The following is a 23,203-nucleotide window of genomic DNA, read 5'->3' as shown; positions in this document are numbered from 1 at the left end:
ATATTCTTTGTTACGTGTATTGTGTTTCTTCTGCATCAGGTTTTTTGGCAAAGTTTTTCCCATTCACACAGAGCCATAACATAATTTCTGACACTAATGGCTTTAATAAATATATTTTCACTTGTACTTTTGTGTATGGCTATCCTTTGCATGAAAACAGCCTACTGCACACCTGTTGTAGCTGGAAAAAAATTACGATTGAAGTCGGCACAGATTGAAAAATGACGAAAGAAGTCTGCCCAGGTTGAAGGGTAAGCGCGCACGCAGCCCTCCGGCCACGCGCCGCCCGCCGGTAAGAGCCTCCACCTGAGCGCCGCCCGCCGGTCGTGAGAAAAAATACGCGACCCAAGTCGGCCAAGACTCAAAAATGTCCAAAGAAGTTGGCCCAGGCTGAAAAATGTGAGAGAGTAAGCGCGCACGCAGCCCTCCCCCCACCGATAAGCACGCGGACAACCCTGCACACACGCGCCGCGCGGGGAAAAATACGCGCAGGGCTCAGGGCAGGGGTCAGGGCTCCAGGTTTCTAACTCTCACCGATGCTTATTGGACCCCACCTATTACTACTAACATGATATATGGGCAAAGCTGGGTAAAACAATATAGCATTTAAATAGCCAATATCTTTAAAATAGTTATAAACTCTCGTGAAGGGTAGAAGGGGCTCATGCAGTGGAAACTAATATCAGTAAAACTCTTGAAAGTGATAGTGACGATGAGGTTCATGTACAGGACACGTGATTAGGATGTGCAGCACAGAGAGCTGCTCCCTATAATGCATGCATTCGGGTGGTTGCTCCCGGCGCAGTAAAAAACCGTGTGTGAGGTGCGTGTGTCCAACGCGTAGACGACTAAAGACCACTGAATGTAAACGATTTTTAAAACTAGGTATGGTTGCAAAAATTGTGTTTTTTGACAACCAAAGCTTGTTTTCTCGTGCAGCCCACTCTCGTTGCCACTTTGCATTAATTTTCCTCCTCAAGACGGACCTAAGGTCCTCAGAGGGAGTCTCTAAAAGGCTCACCTCACAAGGCAGCCGGAGCCGCTGCATCTGCGAGTTCATTACCGGGTATCCCAACGTGGCCTGGCACCCAGCAGCAACCTAAACAAAGACGTTTTTTCATTACTTTGTTCACTAGATATTGGGCCCTTGATACAAGATGATTTTTCTGTTTGTGTATTGTACAGATAGTTTGGAGAGCTTAGCGAATCACTATAGCTGATTGAAGACTTGATCCCACGGTCTAAGATCAAGCTAAGCGTCATGATAATTGCATACAGCTCTGCAGTAAAAATTGATACAGAGTTTGGAAGCCGCTGAGACTTCGTGCTAGACGATAGACTAGGTAACGATTGCACATGACACCGATGTGTTGGTCTTTGACCCATCGGTATAAAAAGCAGTGAGATCTCCAAAGCTTTCTGTGAGATAACTGAATTGTTGTTGGATAACACACGGCGGATTGCCATGTTTGTTATATTTAGCTGAAGAATAATTGCAAAGTAGGTATAACTGTGGCTTTCCTGAGAAAGAACTGTTTAAAACGTGTCTGCGTCACACATGGCTGCCCTGGATGTTCTGAGTAGCCTCTCACTCTAAGTGCATATGACGCTGAAAGGTAGAACCTACGTCTCTCCAACGACCACTCGTTTGATTCGACGTATATGCTCACTAGAGCACTGCGCGGGCCCGGGCTTGACAACGCCGGCCATGGTCGGGCATGTACGCGAACATATTTCGCGAGACTAGAGAGCTGAATTTTCATGTCACTTTTTTTCCCCATTGGGTATGGGATATCATGGTATTCTCATCTGAGAATCATCACTTTTTTATATGTGATCATGCTTATTTCGTGTAATGGGTCTGGATTTCACATGTGCACTCACACACATTTGGGGACGATTGGTGTGGCGGTCGCGCTGAGGCACGGGGGTCAGTTAGGTTAGGTGTTCTGACATATTTCGTTCGCGTGAGAGTTCGAGAAAGGGGCACTAACACCGGTGCATGCGCAATAGAGCGGAGGTGAGCCTCTCTGGGACCACAAGGTACATACATATCGCCCACGCGCCGCTGCACGTTGCCTTCCCAAGCAAGCAAGCACAAAGCACAGAGCGGCTTGCCGGCAGAGAAACACAGTCGCTCCGTTCGAGTGTACCTCTTTATTCTCCACCAGTTAGCTGCCTCCTTTTCCTCGGCCCTTTATAAATCTAAATACGCCTCCGGACCTCGAGAACATACAGAGTCGGGTACGGGCCGGGCCCGGGCTGTAAATCTATAGAAGAGGTCGGGCCCGGGCCGGGTGCGGGCCGTAGCAGCCGGGCCTGGGTCGGGCACGGGCCTGAAAATTAGGCCCGTGCAGTGCTCTAATGCTCACAACCGGTGATGTGCAAAAGGCACCAGTTATTAAATGCAACTCCTGGTGGTGTACTGGGTTGAGAACAGATTCGCGGGCAGATCCATAGACAACGCACCCATAGTCCAATCTAGATCTCACTGTCGAAATGTAAAATCTATGCAACGTGTCACGATCTGTTCCCCAGAATCTGTGTGACAGCACCTTTAAGAGGCGTAGGGACTGGATGCATTTAGTTTTAAGGCTCCTAATGTGAGGTAAGAAAGTAAGTTTGCTATCAAAGGTGACCCCAATAAATTTGCGCTCACTGTTAAAGGACCAATCTCATAGCCCCTGCCCCTCTCATAAAGTGTACCATTCGACTGCGCTTTGTTGAAGATGGAATATTGCAAATTTACCTGACAAAGCACGTCACGGTTATTAAATAACCGAATTAAATTGATAAAGATTGCAGAGCATGCCGCGATCTGTGTTGGCAACAATAAGAACGGGCACGTCGCCCTGCGGGAAAGTCCGTGATAGGATACAGAGATCGTCTGCTTTTGCGCGCGCTAGTGCACCTGCGTGGGCAGACGACATTCAGGAGTGACTGGGGACAGCGGCAACTCTCATACATTTTCTTTCAGTTCTCAGGCGAAAAACGCACATTGTAAGCAGTGGCCCACATGGTGGTTTAGAACAACTATGTTAACCTTCAGGACCAAGTTAAAAGTCGCAGAACAACCCCACTCATAATCACAAATCTGCCGGGCATCGAGTTGTCGCCGGCCATCGGCGCGCGCGGTCGCATTACAGGGCTAAACGCATGGAGCGTTTTTCCGAAGTTTTCAGGACGCGCGCGCGCTCGGCGTGCGTGTGACCTCGTAAAAACCAGTTTTTCAACGCGCGCGGAGGGCGTACGCCGGAATCTGTCGACCACAGATATTCGCGCGCGTCTGGGCGCGTTTTCCGAGAAGTAAACAGAACCATGGCCGTCGTGCGGCAGACAAGGTGGCGTATGAGCAGCTCGCATAAATTTTTGGGACATTATTCATCACACTAAATTTACGTGAACATTTTAATGGTATCTGGAATGAAGGAACGCAGGAACAACAGGAAAGAAGAGCATCTGCACGTTCTAACAGATATTTGTGGTCGACGAATATAGAAACAGTGGCGCGCGTCATTCGCTCCGTACGCGTCCCATGCGTTTCGGGTGGTCGCCTCGCTGGCGTTTCTTCGCTGCGTGTGCAAGGCCATCGCATACGCGCGACGTTTTGACGCTGAGAAAACGTCCAATGCGTTTCGCCCTTACAGCTCCGACCAACAATACATTACGCGCGCTTCCATTACACTCCCCGTTGCACACTGATCATGTTTCGAAATGAAGTGCCGCTGACGACGTACATGGAGAAGGAGTGCATGTTTATTTAAAAACTGCATTAAATACTCCAGGAAAGAAAACACGTGACTTAGCTTCCACATATCTGATTATGCGCCACATTATCGGATACCCCACAGTCAATGCACGGGCTACATTCTCCGCTAGCGAATATATATGTCTGAGTGTCCCCGTTTCGAGAGCAAAGGGATGACTCAACCCAAGGTCCTTCTGCAGGTTCCGATTCCCATGGCAACGGCGACGTACCCGCAGGCCGACATGCGTGACGTTGCATGAGAGTGAAGCGCAGGGTCCGTCGTCTGCTATTACGGCACGTTTTGACAAATTCCTCGAAAACGACTTGGTTATTCTGAATGAAACTGACGGTTGTATGTGTACAGTACTCGTAAAGATAGTTTTGGCTAGGTTTCGGAATCGCCCCGGTTGTACGAAACCGTCCCTTTAACAGCGAGGTCCTGTCCATTCAGCTTAAGAGTAGGTGGAGGAAGCATACCTCTGACCCTAGAGAAGTGAACATAGACAGTTTTCTCATGCGAGAATTACTTAAACCCATTCTCGAGAGACCATGTGGTAAGCTTGTATAGAGCTAGCTGCATCTGACGCTCACATATTGCTAGATTCGTAGAAGAGAAGGATAAATGAATGTCATCAATGTATAACGAGTATGACATGGAACGAGGAATTACGCTGGCCACTGAATTGATTTTCACAAGAAAACCACCAAGAAACCAGTTGGGCCAACTGATACCACTTGATCGAACAGGGACCAGTTCGATCAACTGGTACCAGTTGGCCCAACTGGTTTCTGACCGGTCCCAGTCTCAACTGGTACCAGTTGGCCCAACTGGTTTCTAACCAGTCGCAGTCTCGACTGGAACTGGTTGCAAACCTCATTGTTGAGCTGGGACCGGTTGAAGTGCCTTCACTTAGAGCGGCCTGTTCGGACAGAGGTTAGCTTGTATGTAACCAGTGCCCCTTTGCAGGATCGCTGTTCCCAGCAAAGGCAGATCCAAAGAACTGCAATTCAAAATTGTATTTTATTTGTAGTCAAACATTACACATATTTTAATGTGCATGTAGCATAACTATAATGTAATTAAATTATAGCCGTAGATGAACTACAGAGTTACATATAATAGATAATACTTCATTTGTTGATTGGTCCCTTGCTTGACTGCCTTGTGGACATCTTGAATCATTCAACAAAGTATTTGAGATGTTCTTTAATAGCACACAATGGATCGATATTTTCTTTTGAGCTCCAGCAGCTTAAGGTTTCTGGAAAGTTGAAAAGGCACAAGTGAGTATGCATTCAATTACAACTTGTAATTGTAGTGTGTGCCTGGACAGTCCCCCGGAAAGTACGCGAATCTCTCAACATTTTCGTTGTGCAATAGTTGGACCTTTCAACTAAGTAATTCGCCGGCTTTCGGGGGCAATGAGTACTACTCTGGCGCACTACGCTAGTTCGACAACACCCGTGGTGTGAAGGATCTAAAACACGAGAATGAACGAAAAAAAAGCATAAACAAAAACATGAATGAAAAAAGTTGCTGGTAGCGTTAACATAAACCGAATGTTACTCGTAAAACGGCATGCACTTGCAGGTGCCACGAATGTGACGCGGAACAAAGAGAAGAGGTTCTAGTGGAAGTAATATTTCTGAATGGTGCACAACGGAAAAGTACTTAAGCATATAGTACTCACGATATAAAGCGGTCTCCACAGTTGTAGTCAAGCTGTAATCCTATAACACCCACCCGCCGGCCGCTGGCGCTCATTGTACTGTCGCACTGTCGTAACTTGAAGACAAATCCTTTAGATTATAAAACCAACGCCTATGTCACACATCACGCTAAGAATATAACGGGCAAAAATCGCTGTACAAGCACGCTGCTAAGCAAGCGACCGTTGCACATTAAACGCATTATTCATCGCGGGAGCAGGAACGCACAAAATACAAATATAACAGTTCCAAAATAACCTTCGTTAACAAGAACTTTACCACAATTGAAATATGATTATTTCTATTAATAAAGTTACTTTCTGATCGTTTTTATAACTTCGTCTTGCAATCTTCATATTAACCTGTCCTGGCACTGAAACCGAAACTTCCCCCAAATGTAGGTACGTTCGATTAGGCCTCCACTGCCTGGACCAGTTCTGGTGGTGCTGCACTCGCGCGATCGTTTCGCCAGTGCAGCCGAGCGCGCCCTGCACCGTCTCGTTCGTTTCAAACCAGTGCACGCCAAGTGTAGCTGTAGTGTACGGAAACTGCACTCCCGCAGAGGTCAGTTCAACGGTGGTGCAGAGTAATGGCGGTAATGGCAGCAGACGACACAAGGCAAATAATAGTTAATGTAAATTCTCGAACGTATCCCGAGAGAGCCGGAAGAGACGTTTGAATTGGAAGTCGAAAAATACGATTCACTAGAGTTTCGGTGTACATTGGTACACGGTTCCTGTCAGTTCGCAGAAGATTCAACGCTATCACGGTTTCCAGGTCGTCGAATTCTTCGTCCTCGCTGTCCGAATCCACAAGTTCCATGGCTGTTTGCAGAATTGTTGAACAGTTCATTGTGTTCGAAATAAAACAGCAGCAATGCACATGTGATTGAAATGTCACGCGCGTTCTTACAATCCGTAGCGGTGTTAAAGGGACAGTCGCATCGACCACAGATCGATTCTGAAACCACAGTGAAATGAGATTCCCCGTCCTTCCCTGACCATGACTCCGAAAGTCCCATTCCAATCGGCGGAATACTTTTTGCATAATTCGTGTGTAAGCGGCGCTACAGCAGACGACGGATGTGGTCGTCAAGAGGAACTCCCTGCTGAGAATCTTTAGCAGCGTCACAAGGAATCTGACCAATAAGAACGCGGCGAGCCAGAGGAGTCCCCGCTGCTTGCAGCTTGCATGAGCAAGGTCAGGGAGACGAAGGCGAAGGCACATACGGAGACGGCGGACTCGGAGCGCGGAAGTGGCGAATCGTGCTGTTCAAATTCCTTCAGTAATGGCTCCCGTGACGAATATACATGTTTGATGACGGCCCATATTCGACGGATCCGCTTCTTCTGCAAGTCGCTGGTGATGTACGTGGCGCAGCTGCGTTAGCGCAACAGAACGAGCCTCAGGACCACTGCTTTAGGTACGTTCATGATCGGAGTGCTCAATACTTAATCCCGTGACATTCATACTACGACGCAGGAAACAATTCAAGTGTTTGTGCGTCGTCTGTGCTCCCCAGGAACCGGATGAGTACCTATATGCTGCGGTGCTGGTGAAGTGGCAGAGTTGTGCAATGACGGCAAAGTACAGTGCAAGAACGCATTACACTTTGTTCCCAGCTTTCTGTCTTAGGCCAGAACTTCTGGTGGTGTATCCACCGCAGTATTGCAGCGACGATCACAGTCTTCGCCTACTGTGCGCATGATAGGCACGTTGAGCAATCTTATTTTCATCGTTGTTTGCACACACGACGAATGCCCCATGAAAGTTACGAAGGCTCTAATCAACTGTGCAACTCAAGGGCCTGGTTAGAATTAGAATGACTGTCAGGAAATTACTGTGCTACGTGTTTAGAAAGTGTCCTTTCTTTTTACAGCTACGTCAAGTTCACGGCTTATTGTGTGTTTACAAGCTGAGTTCGGAGATTCCTTGGACCGAGAAACAGACGACAGATACCTGGGTGTGTCGTCCGCATGATTCGCAAACGTTTTTCCATCCCGGTCCTATCAGGACTATCATCTCTAGTGTGCCTCATTTCCTGTTCACACCTACACCATAATAGACTTGAGTAGTTTCCAATTGAGAAGTGTGAAACAGAATCTGCGTTACCACAGTAATCCCGAAGTGCAAAGGAATAGGCAGGAGCAATAAACTACCTGACCATAAGTGACAGTTATACTTTTAATGGTAGTGTAATTCTTCTTATCGTTGGCAGTATTATAGCCTGTGAGGGGTATAACACGTCCAATAATTTCAGGTAACGTTTCATAACTCACTAATGGTACAATTACACCTCATTATCATAGTAAGTGATACATCTGTCTGGGAAGGTCCACAATTTGTCATTCCCACGGAAGATTGTTCTGCCTTGTGTGAGGCGGGAATGAAGAAAAAGGAATTGTCCTGGGTCGCCAAGTGTGGAAGGAAGGTGACCGGGCCGTGGCTCACTCCAAGAACATCTTCATCCGCCAAACTCTTGTAATAAGGATGCGGCGTAGCAACAAATACAAACGTTTAATGATGATGAGACGTATTTACAGGCATGCATAATAATTTAGGATGGTAAGGTGCCGAATAGGTCGTCGTAGGACGTTCTATGAATGACGACTGACGATTACGACGTGGCGCACCGCCGTTAAATACTACGGTGGCGCCACTAACACACATTGACGATGGGCATGTCAGCTGACGATGACAATGACGCTGACACGACCCCTTCTAATAAAAATGAAATGTCCTCATTTCATGGTCACTCTTGAGGTACTAAACACTTGATAACCAAAAAATGATAATCATCGTGACATTGTCTTTCTCAGTTTTAAACAAAGCATCCCGACTCTTACCAGGGCCCTTGGCAGAATAAGGGCACTGAGAAAAGAGAACTGACAGAATTCCTCGAAGTTACAACGTATATGCTAAGTGTGGCAAATCCATACCCGTTACAAAAGAAAAAATCTCCTGATTTTGAGTACAGTGAAGTATACAGAAAAATTGTGAAGTGTACAGAAGATTAACAGTTGTGACAAGAATATGTACGCGACAAAATCTGACAGCGAACAGAATACCAAAAATGAAGTACTGACACAAGCACTCCAAGCATGATATACGAGAGCAGGAGTCAGGGAAATCAAGCAGGGAAAATTGTCAAGCCAAAGTTGTCCGTTCATGAGACGAAGCGTCCTTCGCTCATGAACGTCTGTTTACATTTGTCGAGGCGTCCCACCACAAATGCAAACTCTCAATTTCAAGTCGTACTAGGTAAATTACAAGACTAGACTAAAGTTGAAGTGATAAGAACTAAGTCGAAGTCACTGGCCATTGCGAAAGAGTGTAAACGTTACGCAAGTCTACACTATCAAAATTTGAGTAAAACGTAACGTGAGGATATCGGTAACAATAGATATCGGCAGAACTAGACACTGGCATTAATAGCGATAAGATATACGTCTCAACATACCTTAAAGTTCTTGTCTGAAGTGAAGATAATTACGAACACATCACTATAACGTTTCGCATTTGATGCGAAGTCTCTTGGAAATCGTTGATCACTGAACGGAAAGTCCTTGTTGATAGAAGACGAAGAGGTACAGTTCCAAGAAGTACATAGCGACGAAGATGAGGCCGGATCAGCTGATTACAGGGCACTGATGTTGCGTTTGCTGAAGACCAGTCAAATGTTCGTGAAGGTGACCACGGATACGATGAATCGTAAGGTGAAGTTCGCATCGCTTGAGCAGGCCTTGCTGTATGAAGACACTCGTGGTCCTTGCGTGGATCACTTGAAGATGACAACGGTGATGGCGATGAACGGCTGGACGATATGTCCCAAGCAGTGTGATAGTCCAAGAAATGAGCTGAATTGGCTCAAAAATAACCCATCAGGGGAAGTTGTCTGAATATTAATGGCATGTGCTTGGAAGACATGTTACGATAACGAGACATGCTACGCTTACTTCGAAACACCAAGCCATCACCAAAGACTAGAAGACAGCATTCCGGAACATTAGTCGTGGAAGCTCAATATATTCCGTTGCAACTGACTGAAGAGTTACAAGTGAATGGAGGTTTAGTTTTCGACAGGAAAACTTAAAATGGCTACAACTGAGCTAGAGAACGGCCTCGAAAGTCACTCGAGGAAGGCACGTTCTAGAATGTTAGGCTAAGCAACTGTTAGTCCTAACTGAAGAAAAGGGTTTAACTCTCGCGCGGAAGAAATCTACGTTCTACACCGCTAAAGAAAGTTCGAAAGTCATGAGTAAGACATGACGGCTGCCTAGACTGAAGCAAGCCATCAGGACACTAGTCTCGTGAGAGAGAACGCTAGTGACTTTACTGAATAGGACAATGGCTGACCTTGACAAGGTTACCGTGACTGTTGGTTGCTGGAAGACGAATCCAATACGAATTGCATAACAACGTCGAAGGACCAGAAGATGAAAAACACGCCTTCGGTTCAAGCACCCAAGCTGATGGAGCTATCTGAGTACCTCGTACCATGCCTCAACAAGTGTAAAGAAAACTGACTATGCCTCTGCTGACAAAGGCCATGGACTGCGCTGAAAAACGATCTTGCCTTTGAACTCTGAAGACTTCACTCCGAAGATTGCCGATCCTGTCGACTGCGCCATGTGAGGCGGGAATGAAGAAAAAGGAATTGTCCTGGGTCGCCAAGTGTGGAAGGAAGGTGACCGGGCCGTGGCTCACTCCAAGAACATCTTCATCCGCCAAACTCTTGTAATAAGGATGCGGCAGTCGGAGTAGCAACAAATACAAACGTTTAATGATAATGAGACGTATTTACAGGCATGCATAATAATTTAGGATGGTAAGGTGCCGAATAGGTCGTCGTAGGACGTTCTATGACTGACGATTACGACGTGGCGCACCGCCGTTAAATACTACGGTGGCGCCACTAACACACATTGACGATGGGCATGTCAGCTGACGATGACAATGACGCTGACACTTGATACAGCAAAACAAATTTTGATACCTGCCATTGATCCAATTTTTTTAGTACCACTGTTTTGAAAACAGCTTTCATGACTAACTTCAAAGATCCTTGGCAGAGCATTACCTCTTGTCTATGAATTATAATAATTATTATAATGACAGGCAGTACGTTACGCAAATGTGAATAAATCTTTGTGTTGACTGAGTGTTGTCCATTCAAGAGCCATTGCACAAGTCCACATCCAACTCTTCACGCACAGATATTTATTATTTGCTATGCACAGACAGTTATCAGCGTGCACCACACTGGCAATGTCCCTTGGGATCTGAAGCGGGGACTCACAAAAAAAAGCTTCGTAGGTACTTCAATTGCAATAAAACGGTTGGACAGTAAATTGGGCGGTTTCATTATAACAGTGGTACACAGGAAAAAACCTCGGGGTATTTGGGAGGACCTGCATCGATCTATGGGCACAACCAAGTGTAACATTTTGGAAGAGTTATAGTACATCCTGAAATGACCCTCATGCCTGTGGGAACCTCTGTTCACCACCACCGGACTCCCCAAACTCGCTCGCATCAACCGCGCATGGGAAAAGCCACAAAAACGGGTTCACTCCCAACCAACCTTGTTTATTGTCAGACGTTCCAGACCGCATTGCATCAGAACAGGTTCTGTCCGCCCGGGCTGCGTGGCAGCCACTGCCCTACTTCCCTGTTGCGCCCGCGCTTTTATCTCCAGCAAAACAACTAGTGCCCCCAAGGGGCTACATCCCCATTGCCACCAGCGCCCCCACATCTCCCCCTCCCTAAGTCCTCTTCGAAAGTTCAAACGTCCTCGTCCGAGGGAAACTGCATCAGCAGGTCGTCTGCGGGGTCCATGGGGCTCGCAGGTGGAACGGGGGCGTGCTCCGGCGGCGGGTTCACGGCGCAGAGAAGTTCGCGCAGCGCCTCTGGGCGGAGACGACGTAGGACACTCACGGCAGCCTCCGGAATGATGTTGCCAGGCGCCTGTGCCGCACGAGAACGATGCAGGCGTCCCTGCCGGTGGGTGGTTCGGTGGAGTTCGGGGACTCCGCACGTTGGGCAGAAGAGGCGCTGCTCCTCGGCCGAAAGCGGCAGAAGAGGGTCCGCCGGGTGTCGCTCCGACAAGGTTAGACCTCGGAACGGGGGTCGAACGGTGGCCGGGTCCGAAGTCCGGAGGGGACGGTGTTGGTAGGTCCATCTTGAGTGGCTGGCCCAGGACACCGGATATCCATTGTGGACAACTGTCCACGTCGTGACCGACCTCCGCGGTCGAGGCGCAGGCGTAGGCGGGAACGGAGACCGTGACCGGGGACTGGGCGACCTGTACCTCCGTCGTCTGGGACGACCCCGTTCAGCGCCTGGAAGAAAATAAAATGGGCAGTAATGAGAGGGAAACTCCCCCACACCCCCACGAGTGCTGGATCAGCGCTCGCCTTACAGACAGGTGAAGGGCCGCGTAGCGGAAGTTCAAGCAAAGCACACTGGGTCGGGATCACCAGGTTCTGGTGACCGAAACCAAGCACTGACGGGAACGTACAAGCTGCAACTCAGATGATCCGTACTGGCAGGTTGAGCCGCGCAGGACCCTCGCTGCAATGACTAACCTTTGCGCAAGACAATGGTGTCAGATACTCGGGGAAATGGCGACATCCGGGAACCGAAACATTGCCTTGAACCAGTTGAAAGCCGGCTCCTTCCCAAGCGTACCCGGGCGTCACATCAAACCGTAACACATCTGGGCTATCTCTTGCAAATCCTAAGAGATAAGCGTACTCCAGGTTGCGGGCGGTCTCAAATTCGTCCGAGATACCGTTGCGCCGGGTAGAGCGCAACGTCACCTTATCAGCCTGATATCCGCGTAATCCAAGGAGGCGGTATATCAGGAAACAACAGCGTGCAAGATCATGTCTAGAGCGGCGAACCGCCTAACATCAAGACGCGCTGCCCCTAGCGTGCCATGCATGGTTACATCGCTATCGGGTTAAGTTTATGTCGGCTGCGGCCTGCGGGCTCTGCAGCGTGACCGATCGTGCTGACAAGGGCGCTGCACCTTATATCAAGAGCACATAAATGGCACTGCGGGGTCTGGAAACCTGTCCGTGGGTACCGACAGACGGGGGACTCCGCTCGAGCGTCAACAAACGGGAGGCGGGCAAAATACTAAACCCACTGTGGTCCCCATACGCGCGACCGAACGGGAGGGCTCCGGAACACGGGGCATAAACCGCTCATTCCGCCAACACGAGCAACGAGGCCAGTGACCACACCAGAATTTAGAAAAAAATAAACGAATAAACGGGGCGACTCCGCTGCACCAAGCAGGATGAGCCAACAGACCCTCGCGACAACAGCACAAGGCTGCTTCCGTCTGAAAAAGACTGAAAACACAAAAAAGCAACAGAAAATAAGACCAGCGGTGACTCTAGTGCACCGTGCAAAATTAGCACACCGCTACGGAAGCAAGAGGCCAAAGCTCCTTCCCACTTCCAAAAAAAGAGCTAAATCACAAAATTATAAACAGGCACTCATACTCGTATTAGCAGAAAACGGGGAAGGCCCCACGTTGGGCGCCAAATTGTGGGAACCTCTGTTCACCACCACCGGACTCCCCAAACTCGCTCGCATCAACCGCGCATGGGAAAAGCCACAAAAACGGGTTCACTCCCAACCAACCTTGTTTATTGTCAGACGTTCCAGACCGCATTGCATCAGAACAGGTTCTGTCCGCCCGGGCTGCGTGGCAGCCACTGCCCTACTTCCCTGTTGCGCCCGCGCTTTTATCTCCAGCAAAACAACTAGTGCCCCCAAGGGGCTACATCCCCATTGCCACCAGCGCCCCCACATGCCTCAGACCCCACTACTCGAATAATGCACCTCCCCTTTACAGTAAAAGGCTTCTTACTATCTACAGCATATCCTATCAAAGCTCACAGGACAGTAAATTTGGCCAATGCTTATGTGACAGTGCCTCGTAGAACATGCAGCTTTTCTGTTGAATTGACACTACATTTCTGGTAGCCCCTTTAATTTCTGGAGGTAGGTGCACCATTTTACATTTAACCAACAGTAATGTATAGCATTGCAAAAAAGGAAACAAGGGTTTAATCTCAACATTGCATCAACATCATTCATCATCTCACAATAACATTGTTGTTGTCAGCCTCTGCACAAAGATTTGGGTGGACCTGAAAAGAACCTTTTTTTTTCTTCTTTCAAGTTATTTTGTCTTGGCATGTAGCTGTGAGATGTCAGTAAAGCCATGAAGTCATTCTATTTACTTCTTGAACTTGGATGAAGAAAGCACTGTTCTGGAAGATCCTAATTTGTCAGAGGCGTCGTAAAGGCATTAGTATAAAAACCAGGTCCCTCAGCAAAATTGCCGTGCACACACGTACATAGCTTGATGCCGTTTCATGGATGGATGGGACTTGGATCAGCAGCACCTGGTCCTTCTATAACACAGAACGTCAAAAGTGCACCTCAAGTTGGCTACGACAACCGCAAAAACCGCCGCCCTACAGCTCACAAACAGCGAGATAAAAGGAAACTGGGAAGTGGTTTATGGCGCTTATGTTACGGACAGAGGTACTGCTTGTATATGGTGCCTGTTTCTAACACCAGCACACAAACTGCATCAGTTCTTCCTTTTAGTGATCGGGGTTCATAGTTTGCGAATTGTTCTGTGCCCAAAAATTGTAAACACATTATATGTATTTAAGTAATATACGTACCACTTGCGCTTGACCCTGTCGAGCTGCCTGCAGCTGTAATACACATGAAAACCAATCATGTCTACCACATTCCACAAAAGTCACAGGTTCAGTAACAGGGAAAGTTTCATGATAACGCGTCCGACAACGAGAAAAGCCAATCACGTTCATATAAATGACATCATGTTCTTTTACTTGTTTACTATATTTTATTTATCTAGTTATTAAACATAGGTTAGGGGATACCTTACGTTGTACCGATTTCGTCTTTTGCTGCTAAGTTACTCACGCGCAAGAGTGACAGATCTGATTGGGAAACTACATAGATATTGTGACTTACTGTCGAAGTTCCTGGCTCGCTTTGTTCGTGGAACACTGTCGGAACGGCGTCAAGTTTCAATTCGTTCCTTTTTTGTGTCAATCCAAGTTGCACTTGCATGATGTTCTCATCCAGGTACACATTATCGGTGAAATGCGAGGAGCATACACGGACAACATGAACACTCCTTGCTTCATCTGGATACCCGCTAGTGCACTAGTGATGTAGCTGCTTCCAACTTTCGCTTCGTCTGGGGTATGGCTGTAGCTGTATTCTAGGCGTGCCAAATCAAACATGGAGGTTTTCGAAGGAAGTTTTTCTGGAGTCAGGAACGCTGCGTCGGTTTCCAAACGACATCTCATGCGAAGGAAGCAGGCGTAGAGATAGTATACGCGTCACTAGAAAGTGTCACATGTGAATACGGGCGACGTGCCGGAAAAATACAAAGCAGCCCCAGACTTGGCGGCAGACGACAGCGTCCTTCACAGCGGATTAGACAGATTCCACCTTGCGTCACGCGATGTTGTTGGCGCTGGCGCTTTCGAGGATCAAAACGAAACCGGATCTTTTAAATTCGATTCCTCATCACCCGGTCAGTTTTGAAAGGAGAAAATTTGGCAAATAGCTCGTGGTAGTGTACCGAACACATTGGTATGGGATTCGTAACCACGGTTCCGGATGCGACAGTCCCTTTAAGGCTCGCGGAGAGCAGAAGGCCTGCACTAGCGCTGCACTTCGATATTCGTTTCGCGGCGGCACTAGTGTTGCACCGTTGAACTGGAGGTGGCCTAGTGCTGCGCTAGTTCGGAACTGGCCATGCACCGCCCGGAACTGGTTCAGGGAGTGCAGGCCTAATCGAACGTACCTTATGTAAACTGGTCCAGTTCGAACTGGCACCACCTCACTTCCAGTTGCTACCAGTCCAGCTTGCACTGGTACCAGTTCACTTTCCAGTTGCCCCCAGCCCAGCTTGAACTGGTTGCACACAGTGCCCACTTGCCACCAGACCAGCTTGAACTGGTGCCTGTTCACTTCCCAGTTGCTACCAGTTCAGCTTGGACTGGTACCACAAAGTGCCCAGTTACCACCAGCCCAGCTTGAACTGGTACCAGTTTACTTTCCAGTTGCCACCAGTTGGTTTCAGTTGACCACCAGTTGGTGTGAACTGGGAAAGAGCTGGTACCAGTTGACTTCCCAGCTCAAATTTTCGCCTGGGCTTCGACGCAAAATGATATCCTCCTTTGTTCTTTCATGGTCTACAAAAACGAGAATGAAATTAGCAGAACCAACACCGGCCACGAACTGATACTTGTACACTTACCTGACGGGACGCAAGATTGCAGCCGCTGCTCGAAACGAACAACAAAAACCTAGAGCACAACCGTCATCTTATGAATATAAGTGAAGCTTGATGAGACACTTCTATCACACAGCTTACCTCTTACGACGCAAAATCATATCCTCCTTTGTTCTGTAATTGACGAGCGTACGCTGAGAGCCTGGGACGGTTGAAACATATTGCAACCGTTCCAACGACATTCCGATGATGCTAATGGCGATGACTCCTTCGTGATGAGGCGAGGGCGAGGCACGGAGGCGCAGAATCAAAATGTGCAGCAAACATGTCGCATGCGCATGATCCTCGTGTGGTCGTATAAGTTGGAAATATATTGTGTACTGAACTGAAGTATAAATAATACGAGGAATCGTCTTCTCAAAGCCATCGAAAATGTATTTAGTGTTTTAATGTGTAGCTAAAAGGTGGCAAAGTGGCGTTTAAGCTACTACATTTCATTATAAGTTCAGATCCAAATATCGCTTTGTTTAGAAAGCCGATAGCATGGACCTCTCCATCTCCCAGGAGTGGTGTACACCCCACATGGCACATGGGTTTTTTGCAACACACCCAGAAATTGCTGATATTACCCATACAGCTTGTCTCCCACTGAATAGAGCCACAAGTATGCCTATATACATATACCCACCCCCTGTGGGATGCTCGGTACCCCTTTGAGGTCGACCTCTGTGGACATTACTGTCCGATAACGCAGTAAATAATACGGAATTCATCTGTGTAGAAAAAAAAACCCGGTTGAAATAGGTACTTGCTGTATTGGCGCATAGAAAGTCCACAAGCTGTTAAAAACGACATCTATATACCTTGTCCACAGGAGGTACACATAAGGTAGTTCAAGAGATTGTCAAAATGATGTCAATAGCAATTCCTGTTGACTTGATCAACAAGAAGTCAAAGTCAACACACTGTCAAGACAGGAAACAAGAAGTCCACAAGAAGTCTGCATAAAGGAAAAATCCATTTTCATAAGGGAAGAGTGATACTTCAATCCGTCACCAAGTGTTTCTCAGTCTTCATTTTAAAATTGACCTCCAAATATTTGACAAGCCTCGATAACATGAGTGCGCCTAACAACTCCAGTCTAGCTAATGTTATCTTCTTCATTGGAGCGATCGTGGATTTCACGGCTATAAGTTGTACCACTCAAGTTTGCTGAGGTTTGAATCGCAAGTATACTGCTGCGCCATAGGCTGCCGGACCTGCATCGGAGAAGTAGTGTAGCTGTGCTTCGTCGGTACCACCGAGGCTTGTTCCATAATGCCGTGGAATACGTACCCCCTTTAGTATAGGCATACTATGATACCATGTCACCCACTTGTAATACATATCCTGAGGTAACTGCGAATCCCAATCAAGTGCTTTCCTCCATATATCTTGTAGTAGCAGTTTTCCGGTTAGTGTGTATGGTAGAAGGAACCACATTGGGTCGTATATTTCTGCAAGCAATCGTAAGACATAACGTTTCATTACGTCTTTTGGGTTGGGATTTTACTGACATTCCTTCAATGGCAAGTGTAGTTCATCTGTCTCTTGATTCCAATGCACGCCAAGGACTTCACTTGACATGCCGATAATGATGGCGTCTTCTTCAGCTTGAAATGTGGCGCGCATTTCGCTGCTATTTGAGCCTCATTTCTGTAGCTTCATTAGAGCCTTGCTGAATATCTGCTGCGACTCATTGTATCTTCTCCTTGCTTCTTTGAGGTTCACTGCTCCCACAATGATATCATCTACGTAAGTATAGAGCCAAGGAGTGCATTTACAGTCTCGGGATAGTCCCTTTCATTCAGCCGCACGTGGTGTTGTAGGGTAGCTGCTAGCAGAAAGGGGCTTGGAGCTGTCCCAAAAGTTACTGTGTTCATTCGCCACGTTTCGATTCTCGGCATTAGTTTCCTTTGCCTGGGTGTCGTTTCGTACCATAAGCGTCACGTTCGTACACTCTAAATCGTTTTACACCTTAAAGGGTGTAAATCAAAATGTTCATGGCGCACACCTTTTAAGGTGTATTTTAACACCTTCATGGCAATTGGGGTGTAAAGGGTGTAACGCCGAATAAAACTGCTGGGTTCGTGGCAATATGCTGGTAGCTGTGTACTCACAATTACAAGCATATTGCATATAATCACATTGAGGTCCATATATGTATGTACATCAAGGTGATTAAATATGTGTGTAAACATATGCACAGCCGACATACAGAATATCATGTATGGCGTGGCAGCTGTGCATGGCAATGAAGCATGGCAGCTGTATATAGCTTTTCATGAAATTGTATTCCTTCTCATGAGCAGGCACCTCCCCCATATGCATCTTCATTACTTAGAACGTTGCATTTATTCGTTTCTTCAAGGTTGTACCCATAAAGATCTAACCCCTGTAAAATGCATTACATTATGCGTTACCGGCGTCCCATCGGGACGTTTGGTCCTCTCCTAGGTGTATGGTGTATGCGTTTCGAAGGGAAACACCAGCATTTTAAAGATGTTGCTAGAAAAACTCGAAATTTTAAGAGCATAACCCTTTCATTAGCAAGAAGACATCAATTTTATCAAATGTATGTGTGGTCACAGCCCTTCATCAGAAATGCCACATCTACTGATGGTTCCAAGGAGATACGCTACTTCAGCATACCCCAGAAGCAATTCAGAGTTACATTCATTACGTGATATTCATGCAGAAGCTATAGTCTATATGAAGAGTGCAGTTGGCAATGATAACACATTTGCTGTTGGCTGTGTTGTTGCCAAAGAATCTTCCGAGGATGACTTACCCGTGTTCGTTTACATTACAGGCATATGCAACTCTGATAGAGGCAACTCTGATACCATTTTTCTCATACAAACATGAACTACAGTTAAGTATGAGGAGCACTATCATGTATTTGTTCTGTCTTGCAATGAGGAGCAACGTGTTTTAAGAAATATAAGCACTATCTCAACGGATCTTCTAAATCTGCATGCATTACTAGATTGTAGACGTGTTGTAAATCAACGCCATGCACTTTTGTAATGTAACTTCCCGTTTCCTGTTGTTGTATATATTTACTTTTGTTCATGTGAACGAAAATAAACATACTCCCTTCCTACACCCAGGCGACACACTTATCACCATATTTCACCTGATGGTGTAGTACACCATTGTCACACCCCCAGGAACTTCCAAAACAAAGTTGTAGGGTGTGAAAGGGGTGTCATCTTTGTTAATACACCTATTTTACACCTTTAAAGGTGTGAAACGATTTAGAGTGTACCAGAGCGTCACGATCCTCTTCACGAATCAATATTTGGAGGAAAGCCTTTTGTACGTCGCTTATAAATGCCACAAGGTATAGCCTGAAGTTTAATATCACCGTCATTATGTCCGGGTTGAGGTTTGGACCAGCGCGCAAGTTGTCGTTCAATGACCTGGTGAAGGCTTCATGCGCCGAGGCATCGAAGACAATTCTTATTTTAGTCGTTATACGATCTTCCTTTACCACTGCGTGGTGTGGCATGTAGTAAGTGTGTCCTGTCTTGTTTTGAGTTCCTGTAGATTCCACAACCCGCTCTGCGGCGCCTGACCTGATATATGCACGAATTGCAGTATCGTAGTTGGTCATCAATTCAGAAGATCTCATGAGTCTCCTGGTAACTTGTGTGAGCCGTCTCAATGCTATATATCGTTGCTGTCTTCAATTGAGACTTCAGCTTTCCAGGGTAGTGCAACCACGTATCTACCCTTTTTGTATTAGATTGTTCGTTCGAAATTTTCCGTAACAGGATTAACTGTCTCGTGCTCTTGAATACCTGCTTACGGGAGCATGACTTCCTCAGGAAGAGTCTACCCGTGTGAGATTACCTCCGTAATGAAGCATTTACAGAAAAAATACGTAACTTGTCCCTAAACATGTCAAATGCTGTAAAAAATCAATTGCTTTAAAGTTAATCTCCTATGTATCGTTACCAAGCAAGTGTGGAAAAACTGAATGTTGGCGTACACTGAGTCCCGAATAATATTATTATTTCTTCATTTTCAGTGGCTCACATACCTATATAGTGTAACGTGTATACGTGTGAGATCAAAAATAGTGTAGACGTACGTCTACACTATTGTACACTGTGGCGTGCCGCGCTCCCCTATCTTATCGGGTGAGCCGTCACTAAAGCCGCCAGGGGGCTGCAATCACTGGGAGGGCGTGGCGTTCGGATACATAAGAGGCCACATGCCTCTTCGGAGGCTCTGTTTGTTCCCTGCTGGGAATTGAAGCTGTCCTTTGGCAATAAACCTGGTATGTTGCATTGAATTTCTGTGTGTGCTCCTTGTTCCTTCGCGCGCGGAACGGACGGGCTGACGCCCCGAGGTTGTGGGAACTTAGGTCTCCACAACGCAAATCAAGTTGTTTTTGTAAGAGAAGCCGTCGTGTGGCTGAACAAATGGAAGCAGTGGCTAAGCAACAACAGTAACTGCTAATTCCTGTGAGACCTACGCATTGGCGCAGTATGCCAACAGCACTCAGAAGGCTGTCTATTCTTCTGGGAGGCGTTGGCCCTGGCGAAAGCATGAGCAAACATTATGCCATTCGTTTGACCATTTTACCACCTGGATGCTATACTTATTGATGGCTCGATCAGTGATGGTCGCTTATTATGGCAGTTACGCCACTTGACAGCAGGGAAAAACTGATCAATCCGTCAACATTAAGCAGACGGAAAAGTTTGAGGTTGAGATTCGTGGATATCTCTAACGGAATGCTGTTACTGCTTAAAAACAGTCTTGTGTTCGTAACATTCTGAGGAGAAAATTATTAAATACACATATGTGCTATGTGCATTAAATTATGTCGAAAATATATACGCATCATCTCAAGGTCAAGATCAATGTGAAATAATATGTCTTTGCTGTAAGTAGAGTACTTCATCCTGCGCACTGGCTATGTAAGGGGACATAAATATTGCACTGTCTTTAGACAGATTCGGCAAAGAGATGTCCATGGTAAGGTGTTGCCTAGAGAATGGTACGGTAGCGGGAAGTAGTGTTAAAACTGGACGCTGGGAGCAATGCCGTAGCTAGCCACACGCTGCTCTACACTGGAAGCACTAGACACTGGGAGCAGTACGTAATTAGCAATGACATAACTGTTGGGCAGCTACAGGTAGACGGTAGTGTTCCGTTCACTGACTGAGTGGCGAAGTAGAATGTGCTGTCGCGCGCCTCACCACAGCCAGCCGTTTATTTGTCATTTTTTCTCAATAACCCAACCAACAAAAACGAAGCAAAAGTTCTCACGAAAATACCCAGTGTTGTAAACAATGCGGTCTCAGCTGGGATGAGCATCTGTCAACATGCTCCCTCCAAAACCAGCTGATACGCTACTGTGGCCGGTGTCCTCAAGAGACGTCGATTCCAAAACCACGGGCGCACAGGACGTTCTTCGGGTGAGGTACGGGTTTTGTCAAGGCGTCGGCGATCATGCGTTCTGTCGGTATAAAGGAGACTTTAAATTCCTTATTCTCGATCTCGTTCCTAGTAAAGAGATATTTCAAGTGGGTATGTTTTGTCCTTTGGTGGTGCACGGGGTTCTCCACAAGTTTGATGGCGGACTGGTTGTCGCAATGGACCAATATTTCTCCTGTGGAGTATTTCTGTAGGCCAAGTTCGTTCAAGAACATTTTCAGCCATTTCCCTTCCTTGATGCACTCTGTGAGTGCAACGTACTCGGCCTCGCATGTGGAAAGTGTTACGGTCTGCTGTCTGGCGGATTTCCAGCTAACAGCGCCTTTGGATATCGTGTAAACGTAGCCGCTTCTCGATTTCCCAGTCTCTTCCTCATTGAAGCTTGCATCCGTGTAGCCCACAGTTGGTAAGCTACAAGCTGTGTAGGTTATTCCCGTCGTATTGGTTCCAGACAGGTAGCGAAGTACACGTTTTGCCATCTTCCAGTGTGTCTCGTTGTAACAGTTGTTGAATTGGCTTAAGAAATTCGTTGCGAAGGCAATATCAGGTCGCGTCGTTTGTACCAGATACATGAGACTTCCGATCAGACTTTGAAAATGCACTTCTTTCCCTTCGTGGTCTCTATAGTCCCTCATGAAATGAACAGTCACCTTCCTGCTGCAGTCATCTACTATGACTAACATGTATCTGCTTCCTCCGAGGGATGGCGGGAAAGGACCGCACAGATCCATATGAAGCAGTTCTAGTATTTTTTGTCGGGGTACATTCTTGGTTGGCTTGAATGGGAGCCTCGTGCACTTCCCTAGCAGACAACAGTCGCAGTTATCATCATTTGGTGACAGGAAACTCGGGAGTCCTCGTACGATCCCGTCTTTGGCCATCACTTTCAGTGTGCCGTAGTTTGAGTGTCCCATGCGCCTGTGCCATCATGCTGCTGAGCTGTCGTCTGCCACGTTTGCCTGTTCTTGCGGTACCACGACTTCGGCTTGCATTTTGTAGACTCCTGCGTCCTTTATCCCCTCAAAAACGAAGTTGCCATTCTGATAAACAGTACACTGTTCGCCTAAGAAGTTAACATCCATTCCTTTGCCTGTCAGTTTTGACACGGATATTAGGTTCTCGTCCATGTTCGGGACATATAGTACATCCTTCGCAGACAACCTGTTGCGCTCGCCATTCCTTGTGACGTTGAATACGACGGTCCCTGTACCTACGCAGTCGATTTCCGTGCCATCCGCTAGAGCTACCTTCTTGGTAGTATCGTCTCTAAAATCCTGTAGTAAGTCCTTGCAACCGGTCATGTGACTGCTTGCACCTGAATCTATTGACCATCTGGTGTTTCTGCCTAAAGTGAGCTCATCACTTGAAGTGGTCCGCAAGGCAAAGTCTTTGAAGTTCTCCGCTAGGCGTTCTGCCTCTTCAGTTCTCGCAAACCGTGCTCTTTGCCACTGCCAACCTCTGGTCCATGGGCGGGATCCTCCTCGTCCTCTGAAGTTCCCACGGTAGTTGGACTGCCTCGCCAGTACGTTGCTGTTGGAGCGACAGTTCCTTACAACATTGCCGGGTTTTCCACAATTGTAACACTTGGCGTGTTCCTCTCTTGGCTTGTGGTAAGTACGAGCCTTGCAGGCGGCTTCGTCGGCAGTCTCATTTTCGGCCTGTCGTCGTTCTTCCCGTAAAAGGGCGTGCCTAACTTTCTCCGGTGTAAGGTCTGAGATCGAACAAACATCAAACGTTCGCGCTACTCCATGGTACGCCTTCGGTAGACCTTGAGTGGCAATTGATGCGATCTCAGCATCCTCAACATTATCGCCGAGAACCCGAAGCTTCTCCCCAAGCGACTCGATGCGCTGCATGTACTGGATGGCCGTTTCTTCCTTGCCCCATCTCGCTGAGTTTAACTCACGGCGGAGGGCTAACTTCTTTTCAAGGACTCGTCCTGG

The 23,203-nt window shown here is 47.1% G+C and overlaps 1 protein-coding gene across 1 annotated transcript; it reads right to left on the bottom strand.

Moving 5' to 3' along the window:
* Positions 1 to 11,036: 11,036 nt before the first annotated feature.
* LOC135397868 (uncharacterized) lies at positions 11,037 to 13,300 on the bottom strand. Its single transcript, XM_064629403.1, has 2 exons — positions 13,115 to 13,300; positions 11,037 to 11,799 (listed from the first exon to the last, which is right to left on the bottom strand). The coding sequence occupies exons 1-2, from the start codon at positions 13,143 to 13,145 to the stop codon at positions 11,243 to 11,245; spliced, it is 588 nt and encodes a 195-aa protein (XP_064485473.1). The 5' UTR covers positions 13,146 to 13,300; the 3' UTR covers positions 11,037 to 11,242.
* Between the last annotated feature and the right edge of the window lie 9,903 nt (positions 13,301 to 23,203).

Source organism: Ornithodoros turicata, chromosome 6, assembly GCF_037126465.1.
Source record: "Ornithodoros turicata isolate Travis chromosome 6, ASM3712646v1, whole genome shotgun sequence".
Taxonomy (NCBI): domain Eukaryota; kingdom Metazoa; phylum Arthropoda; class Arachnida; order Ixodida; family Argasidae; genus Ornithodoros; species Ornithodoros turicata.
Note: the sequence above shows the minus strand (reverse complement) of the source record. Positions and strands in the feature narration are given on the sequence as shown.